Source organism: Pezoporus occidentalis, unplaced genomic scaffold, assembly GCF_034315485.1.
Source record: "Pezoporus occidentalis ecotype Australia unplaced genomic scaffold, CSIRO_AGI_Poc_V1 ctg27, whole genome shotgun sequence".
In the NCBI taxonomy this organism is placed as follows: Eukaryota; Metazoa; Chordata; class Aves; order Psittaciformes; family Psittacidae; genus Pezoporus; species Pezoporus occidentalis.
This window is the reverse complement of record NW_026914611.1, coordinates 9,939,832-9,960,796: the sequence shown is the minus strand read 5'-3', so window position 1 is coordinate 9,960,796 and position 20,965 is coordinate 9,939,832. Positions and strand designations below refer to the sequence as shown.

The window sequence follows — 20,965 nt, the reverse complement described above, 5'->3', positions numbered from 1 at the left end:
GACTGGCTTATTTACTTACCTCTGGAAGAAGACTGAATAATTATGCCAGTCTCCTGAGCTAAGCTTTGCCCTAAGTTTAAAAGAAAGAAGTGTAGCAATTAGAGTGCAAGTCTAACTTCCGAACTTGAGACTCACTTTCTGTGAGTGCCTTTGCAACACCCAGCTGCTCACAGATACGAATTCTTATCTTGCACAAGCAAGCTAAAAGAAAATTAAAAGAATTTTAAATTTGAATATTCAAAAATTATGGTGCCTATAATCATCCACCTTAACTATGGCTAAATGGTCCATCATTTAAAATCTAGGTATGTTAATCCCCAGAGAAAACTTGCTGTTATGAAAGGTGGAATAGCCTTTTTCTATCTCCTAAGAGAAAGCTGTCAAAAAGCCTCCTCTGTTTGTGAGGAGAAATATTTCCTTCTTACAAGTTTTTAAGCAGAACAAATCATAATCACACTCCATTATCTAAAGGATCTATTGCTCCACAATCTTTTTAAATGAATCTAGACAAAATTATGTCACCTTGCTGGCTCACTTCAGTCAACATACAAACTGAAGAGTGTAACACTAAGCTACATGGACAAGATGGAATAAAACCTGAAAATATCACAATATCAAATTTGTGATGAGTCATTCCCATCGAGAAAGAACCACATTTACCACCTCAGAAAGAGCTCTTCAGAAACACAGCTATACGTATCATGTGACAAAATGACAGTCAACATACAATTCTATACCAGTAAGCGCTTTTTATAAGGTTATTTAGTCTGAGTTATCATTTACACCTAAACCAGACTCATATTTAATTTAGTTATTACTTCCACTGGCTATGCTTACATGTCTAATTTGCATTGCAACTAAGTCTAGCTGACCCAAACCCATCATTGTTTTATAACTGTGATAAAGAAATGAATCTTAAAAATTTACAAGTTAAACATAGGAGCAAGAAAAACTGCTGAATGGGAGAATGAACTCTAGTAGATCACCTCTTTATTTCTTCTTGTTTATTTCATTCTAAGTATCTGCTTATTAGATCATCCTTGAAAGTTTGTCATCTGAGAAATTATCCATCTGATTTCAATAGAAACTGATACAACTTGCAAATTTACAGATGTGCAAGCTTCCTACCCAAAAGACTGATGGTCTCTTCAAGATGCTTATAAGCCTCACTATGCCCAACATTGGGAATAAAAGGTTTTCTCTGAAATTCCTGTGACCTACTGTTGATATATTCACTGAGATGACCCAAGAATGGAACTGCAATTATTATGTGAAGTTTGGCATGCTTGATAATTCCACAAGTGACAGATTCTTGCCCACCTTGCTTTGATTTAGACACAACTCATCATTATGCACATTTCAGATCTCAAGAAAACGTGTATTAATGTTAATGAATGCATTTATATTAATACTCATAATACCCTTCCTTCCGTCTCTTCTGAGCTCTTTTTTTTTTCCTGTCTTTTCCTTGATTGCCACTGCCACTAAAGAACTGTTAAGGCTTAAGAAATTATAAAGCCATATTTACACTTATGATTTACCTCTATTTATCCTACCTTTTTTTTTTTTCTCTGTTAATTACTTATATGCGTATAAAGCAAGCATTGGATGTTTATTATTCAATTATTCTTCATCTGTATCCTCACAAAAAATAGACAAATACATTTTTGACCACAACATCACTGTGGTATCTCCAGTCAAAAATCAGTCACCTATGACTAATGCATGTAAGATGCCAATAACTGAATTCAGTACATCATACATGAGACCAAGAAGCCTCTGTGTTGATTATGTCTTGCAAATATCTCTATTAGATGATAATGGTGCATCACATTCAAATTGCTAATGGATGAGTAGCAAAGGTCACAGAAAGGTATCTAGAAATATCTTTGAATCTGTGATATGAACTAAAAAGATAGACAATATAAAATAAATTTCAGGCTGCTCATACTAACTACCCAATTTTTTCTACATCCAGGAGAGTGAAAAAGATCAGCATCTTTCTTGGTTATGGCAATATCTTTCAAGTCTTACAACATACTGAAACTAATAAAACAGAACTATTACTCATTTGGGTACAAGCCCAAAAAATTAAACTAAAGGTAAAAATTTGAATGAATTGATCCAGGATTTATAACATTTGATGACAGATCAAGTTAATTATAATTTCAATAATGATAAAACAGGTTAGTAGCCTGTGCTTTTTGATGAAGGCATGGATTAATTAAATCAAATTTACTAATCACAACAAAGATTAAAGTTCACCTCTAGTTTAATATATACAAAGCAAAGAGAATTCCAGTATGCCATTAAATTCATAAAAACGTAAGTTTGCATATGGTTGTGATGTTTCTGATTTCTATTAATTCCTTTTACTTTCAGAGTCCACTTAAAGCTTATATGAGACGTTAAAGGGTAGGAGATACTTTGAGCTACTCTTCAAGTATGCTTTAGTGTGTGTTCCGCATAAAAATCTGAACCTCTATGCAGAGAAGTGTAAATACCTTACTCCTTAAGCTATATAAAATTAATGCAGTTCCTTACGTGGTGAGGTAGTATTTGGGACAAATTCATTTGGCAGCACCTTCCCTAAGGAAGCAGTGCTCATGAAAGCCATTTCCAATGAAGACTGTGTAAATGGAATAACCTCTGGGTAACACAGCATTATTGATGACCTGACTATTCCTTCCATGGATATTTTGTCCATAATCATAAACATAATTAAAATACTTTTGTTCTTTCCTGGCTCTCAACTTGGTTCTGTAACTACGGGATCATGATAGGAATTACCAATGCAACCAGGTCACTAATAGTCCTCAGAATAACACATTTTTTTCCACACAGCAAAAATGTGCAGTAAAGTAAAATTTTATTTTGTTTCTTCAATGCTACAAGGCATAAGAAGGTCAGTTGACCTACTGAGACAGAGGATCTTCCAGCCTCAGTTTGACACTTTTGTACGCTATTAAGGGCTTAAAATCACTGTCATTCAAAGGCTAGGTTTAGAAACAAAGCTATTGCTGATATGAATTTATTACTTAAGTAGATATATAGTCAGCATCAACAGTTGCATCTGGAAGTGCTCTACATTTGGTAGTACCTCCTCCATTTGCCCAGAATTTGAGAGGCTGCTCAAACTCAGCTCAAGCTCACACCTGGGTAAATGGCAGTTGTACAGGCACGAACTGATGCACTAAGGTCACATGTGATAGCAAATCGAACCCCCAGCATGTGACATTAAACTTCTAGCGCACACACCCCCAGGGGGGTTCCTACCTTCTGGCTGGTGTCTGTGAAATAAACATTCAACACATTCAAAAGCCACAGGGATCAATATCTGGCTTATGCAGTGGAATAGACAATACATTTTCAAAGGCAATAGATCTTGAAATATCTTTTACACTTCAGTTTCATATTTATCATTACACAGATCATGGATTCCAATATGACTATTGCGCTAAAAATCTTGTTAGCTTCCAGCTGTCTTATTTCAGTATCTATCAAAACAGGTGAAAGAAAACTCTGTTGCCAGCATACATCTCCTTCTTAACTAGTGGCCTTTGGAGTAAGCATTCAAAAATGTAAATAAACAAATAAATAAAACTGTTAGTGAGCTATAAATTACACCTGGACTCAGGTTGCTGGGTTATTCCCCCAGCTCTGCCACAGGTAAGTACAGATCTACTACAGAAAAAATAGTTGTGTCTATAGTCTGTAGGTATTGCAGACAGTAAGCAATAGGGCAGAACAAATATATCTTAAGGAAGTTTTCTTGAATGAAAGTAGCAATATTAAACTCTAAGCCCTCCATTAAATATTGTTTTATCTTTCAAAAAAGAAAAATCCTTTCCTCTTCATCACCCCAAATAAAAGTAAAAATTACTAAATCAGTTGAATTGCATCATTAAATGAATCTGAAATTACTTTCATTTTTAAAAAGGTAATATTGCTTTCTTGAATTGAAGTAAGGAATTTCGTTAAATGTTTCAAAATAGAATGTATGCATGATCCCCATGAATACTCTGAAAAACAAATGCCTATACCTTTCCCTCCCTGCTGCCCCCCCCCCCCCCCCCCAAAAAAAAAAAACCAGACAAATTGTTATTTAGTTAATATAAAGAATGCCATCTACTGGCAATAACATGAAGTAGAACTGTTTGCAAGTTGTTAGGTGTGGTGAAGTTGCCACCTTCACACACTGCAAATGAGTAAAGGTCATTGAGGAAATCTCTAAATTTGAAACAAGGTGCTATGTTCCAGGTTTCTCTTCAATGTCTATTCTTAATCATTGCCTTATGTTTGGAAACACATCCCTAGCAGGAAATAAGGGGCTGGGTTCATGACCCAGTTAGAAGGAATTTTTTTGTCTGTGTATGTTCTACAGCTTTGCAAGCATGCACAATGCTGCCACAGTTACAAAATGGGCACCTTTCACAATGAGAAGGCATATATAGCCAGCAAATACTGAAAATTAACCCCAAACACACAGTTCCAGAGTTGGTCTGCACAAAGGAGGCAGAAGATGCATGAAAAGATTCACGAGTAAACTGGTAGAGAAAGGGACCCCACTAGACAGATAGAGGTCCATGTTCAGTTTCTTGTCGTACTTCCAAAACATTCCGAAAACATTCATTGTTACAGTGGTGTTACTTTGAAACAGATATTTTGGCAACAATTGATCTATAATAAATAAGTAAAGTAGCTAGTAATAATTTTAATTAAAAAAAACAGGAAGGATGTACATATTTCACTTCATAAAAAATTAGGAACAGCATGTCTTCAGATACTTGGTCTTTAAAAACATGACTATGACACATGAGAAAAAACAAACGAAACCCAACCAAACAAAAACCCCAAAGTTTCAAATAAAACCATTAATGTTTAGTATCTCATTTGTCTGCCCTTCTCTGCCACCGTGTCTCAGAGGGATTAGATTCAGCAAGTATTAATATTTTTAAGACAGCAGTTTCTTGGATCTAGTATTTTACTACCTTTCTGAAAAACCTCTGTAATTGTATGATAGTTGTGTTGTTTAGATTTACGCACCACTAAGCTTTCAATTTTAGAACTGGAGAGCTGAAATCCCAGAAAATCTCACAAAAATTATAATTTAATCAGAAGTACTTATTGGGGGGGGGGAGGGGGAGGTAAGTTGTGGTTTATTTGCTTTCTGAAGTGCGATTTAGATGACAAACTAAAAAGCCAACAGACAAAGACAAATACCAGCCTCCAAGCGTGCCACAAAATAATTTTTCTAACACACAGAACTGACAAAGCTGTCTGCTGAAAGTGTTTTGAGCACTGGACAAATGAAGACTGCAAGGAAAGGGCGGAACATTTGAACTCATGGGCCTATTACTTAGAAAAATTGTAGCAATTCGTGTGAAAGAAATGCATTAATGGTACTCGGGAAACAAAAATGACATAATGAAAATTCTAGCTCCTCTTTGTGAAACACTATCTCAGAAAGAGACGTGCAACTTCTGGTACAAAGATTTATTTTTGTTGAAAGAAGACTTTGTTAGGAGTTTCTCAGTACGAAGACTGGCTTTCAGCCTGACTTTTCTTGACTTTGATCTGTCATTGAACTTAACTTTACACCAGTTTCCTCCAAACAAATTGCAGAAAACAACTTTAACTTTGAGTTATTTCCCAAGGTTTTATAACAATATTTAGCCTTATATCCAACAAAGATATCAGAAAGTGTTTAGGCTTTTAGCTGCTAACTACACTTCCCACTTTCCACCGATAACTGCAAAAATTCTCAGAAAGAGATCAGAAGTGTATATACTTCCCCCCAGTCTCACTTCTCCCTAGGTTCCTTGCTTCCAGTTAAAATATTTAGTCCAGTTTGTACTCTGTTCTTAGTGCATGAGTCTCTCTGGAACCACTTAAAAGCAAGGAAACAATTCCACAGCTCTCTCACTCTCTCTCTAATGAAGCTTATACTCTCATTTCAGTTTCCTACGCAAAGAAATGATGCAACTGTTTATACAAGCACAGGGAACAAAATACTTTAAAAGCACTGTCCGCATAAAAAATAATGCTGAGCTTTATCAGTAAGTGTTTGACAGACATTTTAAACACTAAAGAACTAATTTTCTATAAAATATCTTTTTAAAGACACTCTTAAAAGCAACCCATAATATTTCCTTTTTAGTTTTCTTGGGAGAAAAATATTCAAATGTTATATGTTTTTGCAAGATACTGGCTTTTCCTTATAAATCATATAATTGATCACTGTGCACCTTCACACCAAATAAGCAACCTCAGAATGTAGTATAGTAAAAATTCAGTGTAAATATCAAGACTGAGATGATTTAAATTCTGCTTTTGCTGAATGTATTGACTTTTTGAAGTTACTTTGGAAAAAGAATACAGATCTTTGTTCCTGGTAGAAAAGCCTACATACTTTGAGATTCACTGAATTACTTAATAAATTACTTTGATAATATTCTGACTCTTACAAATACTGCATCTCTAATGTATTAGCATTTCATCCAGCAGGGAAACAGCACTTTAGAATTTAAGTAAAGCAGAACAAAACTGTTGATATAAACATGTAAGCTTATTTTTGCTTATCAGAAAAATAACATTTGCTTAGCTTTTTAATAGCTTTACCATTACAGGATTTAAAGTTTTTAATCTTTGTACCTATATGCTTCAAATACACTGTACTAATACTCAAGTATGTGGGAAGGGAATAACTCATTCTGCACCATAAACATGACATGGCAACATACTTGAAGAGAAAAAGAATGAACTCCTCGAACAGGAAACGCTGAGACAGATAAGCAAGTAAGCATTGATTAGGCTAGAATCTGGTCAGGTCTAAATTCAGTTAAAAATAATAATAAAAAAATAAAAATGTAAGGCATCATTTTTGTAGTGTGGAAAGTCAGATTTCTAAACCAATGCTATGAAGTCAAGGCATCCTTACCAAAAAGCTGCTGTCTTCAAGAAGGAAAACACAAGCTGCTGTCTTTGAGAAGACACAGAGCAGGTAACAGCTTCAGAGCAGACAACGGGTCCTTGGCAAGGTGTGCTGAAAACTTGTTTCTTTCATCTTTTCCTGTGGACTACATATATAGCACACCAACCACAGTGCAGAAAGGTCAATCTTCGTTACTATAACAACAGTACAGTATTTGATAGATCTCTTTAACTAGTCAATTAAATGGGATTGGGATTGTTCCCTGGCACTGAGGCCAGTTGGCACTGAACTGGCACCTGTACTACCAAGCTGTCTTTCACGAAGATGGCTTCAATCAGACTGCCTACAGGGACCAGTCACTAACCCATGCTAATTCCTGAACAACAGGCAGGAATTGTTTGGAAAAGATACTAGCTGGCATAGGGCAAAAGTGGGCCAGTGGCTGTTCTAACAATGTGACATCACAAGCTAGCAAACTGCAGTGCCTGGGAATAATCCATAGCACTATTTAATTTACCAGTCTAGGTGTCACTTAAGACAACTCAAAACACCAAGATATTCAGAAAAAGTACTCATATCTGCTTATCAACAGCAGAGGTTCTTTGTTCCAGCTCATGCTGGCTTCTATGCATTTTATTTGTACTCTAGTAAAACATTACAGATGGGGTAATTTCATAAACCGGTGGAATTCATGGAACCCAAATGCAGGCAAACACAGGTTATCCTGATGGTCATTCTCTCTAAAGACAGTAGGGAAAAGTATGAATGATAAAAATTCACTTTACAGTTAACACAGAAAGGTAGAAGAAATGGTCAAATTGCCTTCAGTTTAGAGGTGCATTCATTGCACTGAAAAGACAGGCAGAACTATCTCTCTTTTTTCTATTTTGATGCTTAGATAAATCCAAGAGATGAAAATCACTCAGAATGTTCTACTGTGTTTACAATAGCTAGCGTACATTTAACAGCTTGACTTTAGTTCCCCCCTCCCCCCCGTAGGCAGCTGTACAGGTAAATAAAAATGCTCTCTTGTGCATACACCGGTCATTTCTGCATTTCAAAATAACTCATGCAATAATGTTCCAACATACAAATATATATACATTTATTACATTATCATTTATTACATATGTTTATGAGGATGAACAGAAATTTTGGACAATAGAGGCCTCCATTTCACTTTTTGCTGCAATGTACAAATTCATGACTTTATATCAGGTATTTGTTCTAGTCAACAAATTATGACATCTAATCAGCTCTCACACATAAACATATACAGACACCTCAATTGCTTCTTTTTTCCCAGCAGAGATTCTTTTGGCATGTGTCCTCTTACTGTGATGAAACTACTAATACTTGACATATAAAAGTTATGAGAGAAGGTGCTCAAAGATACTTTCATTTTAGATAGCTTGTATCTGTCCAGAAATGTAAAATGAACCTGTATCTATCTCTTGTGCTGTATGCATTGCATAAACATTCCTTCATACGACTACCCTTGCACATTTCAATTAATATTTTTTCAGCAGTGTGAATCATTCCCATATCTCTGCAAGTACTTAATACATTGGTAAGTCCTTACTTCAGGTCAGACATCACTTTTGAAGTGAACCAAAATGCAAAGACAACTTGGAGCAGCAAAAATCTAATCTACTTTTTAAATTATTAATAATTTTAACTTGTTATATCTTCTCTGACTTGAACAAATAGCTTATGTTCTACCTCTATGATTTTTTTGGTATATCAAAACAGCAAGTATATTTAATATTAATGTTAGGAATCCTTCAGCAGAAACTAATAAAATTTTACCTTAAACCTCCAACTATGAGGCTTTAGTGCTTAAGTGTAAGCAGTTTCTTCATCTAGCATTGACAATAATATATTCCCTTTCTGGACTCTACCAGCATATACCATCTATCAGAAGTGTTGATGTGTGGAGGGTGTATATGCAGCTCACTATCTGATCAAAGGAAAGAGACAGACTAGACAAAAGATTCAGAGGAAGTCGAGCACAAATGAGTGTCAGTCCATTCTTTGATTAGGTAATGGCAATTATGATAATTACAGCAATCCACTGCAGAGTAATGTTCCCAAATTGCCAGCCTGCCGCAAAGCGTAGCACTTGAAAGTATCCACTTACACAAAGATTCGCTTGAACTTTTTGAATACTAACCATGTTCTTTCAGTTGTAAACAGCATAAGCCGATCACTTACGACTGTGAACTGTTTCATCTTATCATGAATTCTTCTAATATATATGCACCATCTACAGATACACATCCCACCAGAACGTAAAGAGAACAGACATTGGAAGTTTAACCCAAATTCACACACAACACTACAGTATAACTTATTTCTCACATACTCTTTTCCTGGTTAACAATTTCAGTGCTGAGACTTTTACATTATACAGACATAAGGTACATACCTTAAGAATATATTTTTCAGTTTCCCTTCTATATTATGTTCCCTGCTCTGCTAAACAAGAAGCCAAGCTCAAACAATTTGAAAAAACAAGGGTGCCTGAAAAAAAGGCCAACTGTGTCAGTAGATCACTGAATACTGACATTTAGAGAACAGCAAGACAGAATCCCACCAATTGAAAATGGGAAGATACAGGCTCAGAACAATTAAGCAAGACTGGGATACAAAGCAGACTATGTACAGAAGATAACTAGCTGCCAGAGAAAAGGCAGTCCTGGCCTTCAAGTTCTTTCAGAAATACCTTTCACAGATGAAAGAGGTCTTCTTTGTTTGCTTGAAGAAGAATTACAATTAAAGGAACAAGAATAAATAAAACCACATCACATACAAAAGGAAACGTGAGCTGTTCAGAGATAGTAGCATTTCAGAAGCACCAACTGAGAGAATAAGAGGGATCTTTCATGTGGTTAATGCTTACATCCATCAGAAAAACAGGTTCCTCCCTGAGCTGTGAAATTAGTAAATCTTATTTTTTACATACCAGTACCCTACCCAGTCTTATCTGTCAGATTAACCCTGCTTGAACCACACCTCCAAATACACTCCAATAGGCATACGGCTTATTAGAAACAGAACCACACAAACTGGCTGGATAGTAGCCTAGGGCAGATTTGGCTACTGAGTACAAAAAATTCCTTACTTCATTTTATCTCTTTTCACCCGAATGGCTTGGCAACTACATTTGTCAGCTCCTTCAGGGCCCTGGGATGTATCTCCTCAGGTCTCATGGACTTATATATGTTAAGGTTCACCAAATCCTGCCTGGAGGATCAAGACTTGAGAGGTAAGGCACAGACCTACATCACTTGCATTGAGCTATCCTGATCTTCCAGCAGATCTCAAGGTGACTGAAATTGCCTGTGATTAGCAAACAAGGCCTCTAATCTTGGGGCTTTCTTCAGCTATCTAAAGAAGGCTTCATTTACATCCTTTCTTGCTCAGGTGGTCCCACTGTGAAAAAAGTGGGAAACCAGAACATTAACAAATTCCATTATAGAAATTTCTGTGAACTACTTCACTCTTACAGTATCACCTGCATCTCAGAAACAGCCAACTTCTAACACACCTTGCTTCTACCAACAGATTAAAAAAAGCACTTATGCAGAAATAAAGTACTTCCTGAACCATTTATTTATTACTGAGTTATAAGCATTACAAATATGGGTTAAAGACAGAAATGAAATATTTTCTTTATATACAGTCCTTCCTTGCTTCTTCTGTCCCTACTTGTGTCTCCTCAAAAAGATAGAGTAACAGGCAAAAAAAAAAAAAAACAGCCAGGAGTGCTGTAGGTTGGTCATTGATAAATAAATAACCTTCTCTACACAAAAATACTGAACCATTGAGCTCCTGAACACTTACTGATTAGTAATGATCATGATGATTATAATAATAATATCAATACGCATTTTAAAAAATCAGAAATGGAAAAAGGTGACCTATTCTCAACAGTTCTAAACTGCCTTTCCTAATATCAGTAGATAAAGAACTGGCTTTGGTGGATAAAGAACTGGCTGGATGCTCACACGCAAAAAGTTGTGGTCAGCAGCTCAATGTCCAGTTGGAAAACAGTAACGAGTGGTGTCCCTCAGGGATCAGTGTTGGGAACAGTCTTGTTCAACATCTTTGTCAGTGACATGGACAGTGGGATTGAGTGCGCCCTCAGCAAGTTTGCCGATGACACCAAGCCAATGACAATGCCAATTTTATGAAGTTCAACCAAGCCAAGTGCAAGGTCCTACACCTGGGTCAGGGCAATCCCAGGCACAGCTACAGGTTGGGCAGAGAAGAGATTCAGAGCAGCCCTGTGGAGAAGGACTTGGGGGTGTTGATCGATGAGAAAATGAACATGAGCCGGCTTCAGTGTGCGCTTGCAGCCCAAAAACCAGCCATAACTGGGCTGCATCAAAACGAGTGTGACCAGCAGGTCGAAGGAGGTGATCCTGCCCCTGTACTCTGCTCTCGTGAGTATTGTGTGCAGTTATGGTATCCTCAACATAAAAAGGACATGGGACTGTTGGAACAAGTCCAGAGGAAGGCCACGAGGATGATCAGGGCACTGGAGCACCTCCCGTATGAAGACAGGCTGAGAAAGTTGGGGCTGTTCAGGCTGGAGAAGAGAAGGCTGCGTGGAGACCTCATAGCAGCCTTCCAGTATCTGAAGGGGGCCTATAGGGATGCTAGGGAGGGACTCTTCATTAGGGACTGTAGTGACAGGACAAGGGGTAACGGGTTCAAACTTAAACAGGGGAAGTTTAAATTGGGTGTAAGGAGGAAGTTCTTTACTGTGAGGGTGGTGAGGCACTGGAATGGGTTGCCCAGAGAAGATGTGAGTGCTTCATCGCTGGCGGTGTTCAAGGCCAGGCTGGACAGAGCCTTGGGTGGCATGGTTAACTGTGAGATGTCCCTGCCCATGGCAGGAGGTTGGAACTAGATGATCTTAAGGTCCTTTCCAACCCTAACTATTCTATGATTCTGTGATTCTATGATTCTAAAAGGCAGCTTCCAGAGAATCACGCTTCAATCAGCAGAGAGAGGGAGGCTCATGCAGAGTCTGAATCAGAGCAGCAGCTTAAATCAGTGATTTAAAGTCCTGATAGACAAATCTAGCAGGATTGTGATACAACTGTTTATCTATATTTTTCCTTTTGCCTTCAACAGACTACAACTGGAGTTCAGAGTGCCAGTCCAGCATATAAGGGTATATCAAATTGTATAAATATTGTTATGCCAGCTCATTTGGCATTAAAGTGCTAGTACAGTTAGGGTGCCTCTCTGCTTGAAGTGCACAGATGTATAACGGAGCTCAGTCTCAAAGTTGATGAGGTGAAATCTAGAGATGTGATGCATGACTTGCATTTATGTTCTGTTCTTGTTACGCCAGCTAATAACATTACTTGCTGCCAGGCTGTCTCCTATAACACTAATTAAGACCTCCTTCAGAACGCAAGGGTCATGCAAAATGAATGAAAACAGCAGGCCAAATTCAGAGATTATGTACATTAGAGTAATTTACACTTCAATTAAACAGTGCAATTTGCATAATTAGAGGCTGTAATAAAGAGCTGGTAGCAGGGATAGTAACCTAGATTTTAACTTAGGATTGTTTACACTTTTCCGTTCTAACCCCATCCTGTCATATATAAAGTATAGTGAATTATTCAAAGGGCAACTTCTACTATCATCTTCCTTTACTACGTCAACAAGCGCAGACTTTGGAGACAATGCTTTTCTACAGGTACCTGATAGAAATAGGAACAGGTTTTGGTCGATCTGTTTTGGAAATGTAATAGAGGGGGACCCCAAAGTCCTTCATTAATAACTGCACTTAGAACAAAAGAACCAGAAATTTGGGAAATAAAACTACTGTAAATAAGGCTCCAGTGGTAATAGCACAGAACTAGCTCTCATAACCTGGCACATGCCACCAGCTGTGCTTCTGCCATTTCACAGATAAAGAAACAGTTTCATTCTTGCCATACAACAAATAAAAGCAATCTTAGAAAAGAGATTAAAATGGTAAAAGACACCACCAATAATATTTGTTATTTTTCTGTCTTTAGATCACTGCCATGGGATGTCTGCCTTCACTAAAGGTAAGTGATGAGAACAAGATTATTTAGACAAAACACTCTCCTCTGTTCTCAAAACCTACTCTTTTTATTTTCAATTCTCTTCCTGAAGGCTTTTTTATTATAACTATTTTGAAATCTGCTTCTTGCCCTAAGGGGAAACTCAAGTGTGTGGTGGACATTTTAAAGTGAAAAGGGGTTTTTCTTGTCCCTTAATCCTGACAACAATATGTTATCTCTTTATTTCTTACTATAAGGATTTTTGTGTGTGTGTCTTTTCCTTTCGCTCTGGCACTGGTCCTTTTGTACAGAGTGTTTTCTTAAAAGGACAGACTTTCACTGTAAAAGTATTATATCTAAAGTGAAAAGTCATGCAGCAAGTAAAAAACCAAACACCACTCTCAGGAATAAAAGGGTAAAACGGATTATTCACTTTAGATGAATGAAGCTGGCGAGAATCTCTCTCCTCATCCTCAACACGTTTTCGTAGGGAAAGTAATTTTTAGAGAGTACCTAATGATAGGACTAGGAGAAAAATGTTACAAGGAGGTTACCAAAACACTAATGTTCAAATGGAAACAGTTACACTTTGATTTCCTTTGGAACTTTCCCTTTCTTGTCACAGTATCCTCCCTATGGATTTCAGTTATGCTGCTTTTACAAGTCTGTGGCCCTTCCCTCTCCAGAAGACTTAAAACAGGTGTCATTTGATTGGATTATTTAGTTGGTTGGTTTGGGGTTTTCTGGGGGGTTTGGGGGGGGTGGGGTGGTTTTTTTTTTGGTGTTTGGCATTTTTGGGGGTGTTTTTTTATTTATTTATTTGTTTGTATCATGGAATGCAGAGTCTCTTGATCCTTTATTACAGCATCAGTCTATCATACCATTTCCTAGATTCACATCCATGGATTTGGAATGCCATTTGCATTCCTTATACAACTTGGTGATTTCTTGTTTGGAAGTCAAAGGAAGTTTAGTGAAAGCCACTATCAAATATTTCTTTTATTCCAATAGATATTGCTTGCGCTTTATTTTAAAATGTTGATCAACAGATCATCCAGTCAAATTAATACACCTGAAAGGGACTTATTTCACTGTTAATATATCAGCTGGAGAGCACTGCCAGCATTAATACTCAGGTAGGGTTTTGGGGGTTTGGAGTGGTTTTGGTTTTTTGGTTTTTTTTGCTGTTTTTTTTTTCAGGAAAAATATTTCACACTATATTAATAATACTTTCAAAATTTGAAATATAAATGGAACATTATTTTCCATAACTTAAGACTCTACTTTAACTCAGATTAAACTTGTTGTTATGTATATAATTCTTTTCTCTGCCATTTGACTCTCATAGTGCACAATGCAATTAAATCATAGAATTGACTCCAAATGTTCAACATACACAACTCCTAGTGAAGCAGGTGAAAGAAGAGACATTTAGCATCCAATAAGAACAGGAAAAGACTGAGCTAGCATTTAAAAAAATATGAATAAATCAATCAAATGTTAACACTCTTTTCTTTTAGTTTTAATCCTTGCGATCACGAACAATAAAATGCAGTTAATTCCTTACAGATGCCCATGCTTCACCTAACTTGTAGACAAAAATTTATTTGAGAATTTTTAGCAAGAGAGATGTAATTCTCTGCAAAACTGTAGCTTAATGAAGAAAAGAGCAAGCAACAAACTGTTAATACATAATTCTTTAAAGATGCAGATAATGCTGCGCTAACTTATGAGCTACTACCCATTTACGTGGGGAGAAAAATACAGTTATAGAGTGCTGACTTGGGTGGACAACCTACAGTTTTTGACTACATTAGAAAGCATTGTTGAAAGAAGAAATTGCAACTGAAATTACATTTCAGGTCAGATGCAACAATTCAAGAATAATTTTAGACCTTTCCCAGCAAATACCTAAGTGGACAAAATTCAGAACTTCAATTACCAGTTCTAGCAAAAGTCTGTCTCTTATTTACTTTACTCTCTCTTTTCTGCAGAAAACCACATTTCACACAGTGACAGGTTAAAATTGGCAGGTTCTTTTCCTTCTGAGAAAAGTTTCATTTCACTTGCAATGTGTATTTCAACTGTATGTATATTTTTGTACTCAAAGCTTTTGAAAAGGCTACACAGTGTCACAAAGAAATGCTTTCAAATGAAAAGCCAGTGGCTAACTAGCGTACTGCACTGAAGAACAACTGCATTATAGAAGTCAGTTCTGCACTCAGTGGGGCAGGTTCTTAGGTGGTGTAAATCCAAACAGCTCTCCCACACTGGTGCCACAACATTTTACACAGGCTGAAAATCTCATGCTGGCTTTGTCAAAGAATGCATAGAATATGTTCATATTTTTAATGTAGTAAAGACTTAACTGCAGTAAACTTCAAAGCACCCTTGTAAATCTCCAAACCAAATGTTGAGATATGTGAAACAAAATACAAAGTAGTGGATGACAGGAAAAATAGGTGACCTTTGTATTCTTCTCCTCCCTTCCCATAAGTTACACAGGTGTGATTTATGCACAGTAAGCCAAGAAAGTTCACATTTTTCAGTACTAGTAATGTTGGACATCTGTAAAAAATTTTTTAATGGAAGTACATTTCAAGGGCATGAAAATTCTTCCAGAAATGTGCTTACCTCTTCCAGAGCAAGGTAAATTAGAATTTCCTTGGCATTTTTTAGCACTCTCCTCAGGTGACAATGGACAAGAATGTGGATGTTCACACTTTTTCCCAGTCCATCCTTCTTTACAGTCACACCTTCCACAATTACACTGTCCATGACCTTTACAGTGAATGCAGTTAAAGATTAGCCTCCATACTGATGATAAGTATTAAAACCTCATGATTAGATGAACTTTCTCAAAGCTGTGATAATATTAAATAATCAGACTGGCAAAAATACAACCAAATGAGTATATCTACTTTTCTCTGAAAATATCACTGGTCTACCATTCTATTTGACCCATATTTCCTTTAATTTTTTTTTTTTATTATTTTTTGTGTGTTAAGGGCTTCTTTGCCTTTGGCACACACTCCTCGTGAAAAGGTGGAAAATTTACAAATACACATTCACCATTGTCTGGAAAACTTAGGCCAGCATAAGGCAATATTTCATTAGCATTTATATTCTTTTTCTACTACAGTTGCAGCATACTTTTTAAGTAATATATCAATATAATCTTTAACCTATTTGTAATCAATGTGATCCACTACAGACAAACAAAGTTGCACCAGTTCCAAGTCTGAAACCAATGCCTTCTACTAAATAGTGATGTGCAAATAATAAAATACTGGACATAATCAGTTCTTATTTCAGTAGGGCAGTGGTTTTGGTATCTCTTTAGCTAACTTGACTCCCCCTGACCATGTCTGAACATAGCAATATAAATGCAACTTTCATTCTACAAGTTGAGGTAAGGAAAAGCAACTGATCTCCAAGGAAACTTTTCTGGAAAGTTTCTTTAAAAAAGAAAAAAAGCAACAGCCAAGAGTTAGGGGTGAACCCCTTCTGAGAACTTAACCTGGAAAGCCATCCAACCAAGCTATTTCCTCCATACGAATGCTAACATATCCAGACCAAGAAAAACCAAGCCCCTTTCCCTTCATCATGAGCCTAATGCTCTTTGCTTCCATGTGTAGCTCCTTACAGGTAAACATACTTATGAGAGGATGATGTTCTTTCACAAAATATTTTCTTTGCTAAAGCCACAGCAAAGGAGATAATGAGATGTATGAATGTAGGAATTTTTTTAAGGAAGCCTTTTTTCTTCCTATGGCAAGTCATGAAAGATATTCTCCTTTTAAAGGAAGAGAATCACTTTAATGTTGCAAACACCTCTTAAAGAAAATAATTCAGTAACATACTGAACTGCACTTCAGATGTTAAAAGAAGGCATCCAGTTCCTAATATGATGTACTGCAAATTGACAGCCACCCCAAGCCATATGAAGTTTCTGGAGGGAGCTGCTGTTGCTTGATGTTAAATCCTCACATCAGGGCTGCCAATTCCTGTCATTTGTAGTTTATGGAGTAAACATAGTATTTCATTCATTTGCAATAAAGTCTTTACATGTAAACACGATTTCCTATCATTTCAATCTGCTAATCAGGGCAATGTGGTTTCTATTTTTATGTACTGGCTAGGCAGAAAAAGACAGAAAAAGTTTTATATCACCTCTATTTGATGTATTATCTATTTGTTTTGTAAACAGACACTGTTCACACTACTTAATATGAATATGGATTTTCTGCATGCTTTATTTCAGGAATGCGTTCTTGGTTGGCCATTTAAGCTTAAATTAGGCTTTTTTGAAATGTAATGGAAATGGAATTGATAAGAATAAGAATACTTTTTCTTCTGATTAGGTAGAAAAACTAAGCTATACTTCATGAGTTTTAGTTACTTAAAGCAAACCATATGAATGCTTTCTTTTGTATCTCTCATAAGGTTTGCTCATGGCTGTGTAATAAACAGTACTGTACCAATCCTTAATCCAATGTGAAATGACAATATCTTTCCCCAATTCCTTTGTAACTGTCCATACTTTCTTATACTTTGCTTTCTTACAACAGTTACCACCCTGGGCAGCAGCACCAGCAATGGCAGTAATGTCTGGATAAGAGAGAGTTCAAGCCATGTTCCAGTGATACAGCATTAGCTGTAGATGCTACAGGTTTGCTTTAATCTAATTAGGTTTGAAACTCTTGAGTTCACCCTTAACTACAGAGCCTATTTTCTGCATTGTTTTTTAGCTTTGTATTCTGTAACTGATGCTGACATTTTGATCAGCCCCTAAGTGCTAAAAACATACTCAGCAACACAATAATACATTAAAAAATTGACAACATCCCAAAGTCAATCTTCCTGCTGCTCTCATGTCTGCAGTTCTACCTCCTTCCAGCTTATTAATTAAATAAACCTATCTAACATTTGTAGGTGGCTAAAACAGCAACAAGAAAATGAATTTGCTGATGGTTTTTAGCAATGCTTCTTTTTTTTCTCTCTCTCTCTTGCATTTGTTAGCTAGTGATTCATCAATATTTACTTTAAAAAAAACAACAAAACAGGCAAACAAGAGGTTAAGAATTTTATGTATCATGTTTGTTTCAGCCTTCTCTCCCTATTATGGATAACTCTTACAATCGTTCTATGAGGAATCTCTCATTCTAGTAATAGGAGGAGAATAAACCACATCATTACTTTCCTTAATGTGACTGCAATCTTCTTATTATTAATTAGCCCAGAGCAAATTTCTACTGGATGCATTAGAGCTGGCAACCTGTAATCTGTCAAGTCCCTTTGAAACCACCCTCATTTGTTTTCAAAAGGTTCTTGCGTGTACAAATTGAATGCTGTGTATTGACCAGAGTCCTTTTCTCCTGCCCAATATTAGCAACTTTATCAGTAACTATAAAAAATTGTACGCAAGATCTCACACAGAATCTCAGCTTTTGTTAGATAATAGACGAATCACCAATTTAAATACACTGCAAACCTTGGATGGCTGGATGGACATTAACTGATTTGAATATAATGCTATGAAGTAGAAGAAAAAAGGAAGGTGAATGTGTCTAAGATGTACAGCCAGTGATGTGCAGCTGGACTAGTCATTCATATTTTCCACATATCGATGTTCTATTTGTTCTCAGGTCAATTGGCATTCTCAGGATACTGTTTTTCATTAACTCATCAATTCACTTTTCCTCAAATTTTTTCCCCTCACTTGTCCTCTCCCTGACATATAACATGTAATAACAAATAAAATTTGATCTAACAACTTTTCAAATTTAAATTTTCCCAAGGAAGGAGATGCATATATTTGAAAGTTTCAACCATTCTCCAATTTATGTCAGGTTACACTGAAGAAAAGAGTGTTAGAAGGGAGATAGGCACCTAAAAGTGATTAATATTTACACAATTTTGTTAAAAGGCATAGAAAAAAAAAGTTTTATAAAAGCTTTAGAATTAATTAATTAATCTAAAAAATCCACTACACCTCTCCAAAAAAAAACCCAAAACAAACAAATAAAAAAAGAAGACAGATAAAGCTTGGTATATTTTAAGACAGGAAAATGAGAATTGGAAGACTAAGGAAGAGCAAGATCAGACCAATTGAATGTTTCCGTCATAAAACTATAAATAAGTTCCTTATATATTCCTTACCTGAACAGAAGTCATCAGAATATCTATCATACACTGCTTTGCAGTTTCTTTCATCACACTCACAAGTATCTCCATGAATATCTCCCCAGTCACCTGTGGGGTCCACATCATGGCATGTGCATTCCCCACATACACATGTGCCTAAGAAAAAAAAAGGGGAAAAAAAAAAAAAAAGAAAGAGTGTAAAAAAAAAAAAAAAAAAAGAGAGAGAGCCAGAGCAGATTAACTGAGCAATTTAGAGCAATAGTAGTTTGATTACAAGAATTTACACTTGTGAATTGTCTGCTCTCACAGGAATGCAGTTTCAAAGCTACAAGTGTTAATCATGAGAGTATGTTCATCTTCTACGACTTAAAACATTCTATGATTATTTCGTAGTAATACTTTATACAAACAAGTTTTCTTCCCGTTCAAGTTTCTTTTTGCTGTTGAGCCTTGCTAGGATTCAACAGAAAAATATAGAGCACAGAACAATTGTAAATCTTTGACATCAACCGTAATTTGCCTTGACACTAATGAGAATAAAAATCAATGTTGTTTAAATAACTTGGGCTTGGGCACAGTGGATAATTAATGATTGTTAAAGCATAAACATTTAAACTAGAAGGGAATCCATATTAACCCAGCTGAAAATGTCTAGAAGGTCATTCTCTACCTAAGAAGATCATCAGTACAGACCTACATAAAAATGATACTTTTCTGCTTTTCCAAAGTCAATATTCAGGGCTGTTGTTCACAATAAGAAGGGAAATGTGAAATATGACAAAGATACTAATTTTGCACAGCCTTACTGATATACAGAGAACACACATCATACTTATTGAGGAAAAGTCAGGACAAAAAGACAGTTTCCTTATTCAGAAATCCAAATATGCTTCAGGGCCATACACTCACTACTTTTTCTGAGATGCCAACAGGCATAAAGAAGCAGCCAAACCTTACAGATGCAGGCAATTAATCATCTTAAGAATAGGTTCACCTTCTAGTACTCCACCAAAGCCTTTGTCTTCTTCTTGAGATCACTCTGAACAATATAATGCATTTGAGGATATCAGGACAGCATGACTAAAGAGTACATGTAGACATGGCCACATCCTCTGACGAGAGAAGGTCTATGCAATTGTGGATGCATGACAGTTACATCATGCAGAAGACTTGCTGCCCTGCCCCCTTGGTGCTAAAGCCACCAAGACAGCCCTCAAAAAATGTGAACCTGATTTTTGACACTTTTGCAATTCAGTGCCATTACTAAAGGAGAAGAAAAAAACCCAACACAATAACAACAAACAAAGAAAGCCCAGAAAATGAGGAAATGCATCTGGGGAGTGATTTCCCAGAAACAACTTCAAAGTGAATTTGAATCAGCTGTCCTGGATATTGGAAGGAAAAACACTGTCTCACCAAGGTTTAAAAAAATCTAAAGATTCACATCTGGTTTCAGCTGGTTGACTAGGTTGGTGGAAAGATACAGACAATTTATCCACCTTAGCGCTGAAGGAGGCTAGACAGCAAGGTTAGCCTTGCTATTTAATTTTTTAGAAGGCCCAAGACTGACAAGGTGAACTTCAGCTATACCACAAGATGTATAAACACAGAGAACTGGGTTAATAGGACTATAGAGAGTAGAAATACTATGTTGGAAAGCAACTTTGTGCAGTCAAAAGCCTACAGAATTTTTATATGGATAAAATAACAAATACATGAAAGGCTAAAAATATGGAAGTATTCCATGAATGTACCTTTGTATAGGAGAGCTATTCAGAATATCAGCTATACTATTAATCCTCATTTGCCCCACTCACAATGTAAATTT

The 20,965-nt window shown here is 36.4% G+C and overlaps 1 protein-coding gene across 1 annotated transcript in view; it reads right to left on the bottom strand.

Moving 5' to 3' along the window:
• The window catches only part of ITGBL1 (integrin subunit beta like 1), a 141,102-nt gene that overhangs the window by 48,289 nt on the left and 71,848 nt on the right, over positions 1-20,965 (bottom strand). The window contains exons 6-7 of the mRNA XM_062624690.1: positions 19,153-19,293; positions 15,625-15,771 (exon numbers count right to left, since the gene is read on the bottom strand). Coding sequence (XP_062480674.1) covers positions 15,625-15,771; positions 19,153-19,293 — 288 coding nt within the window. The remainder of the gene's footprint in view (positions 1-15,624; positions 15,772-19,152; positions 19,294-20,965) is intronic.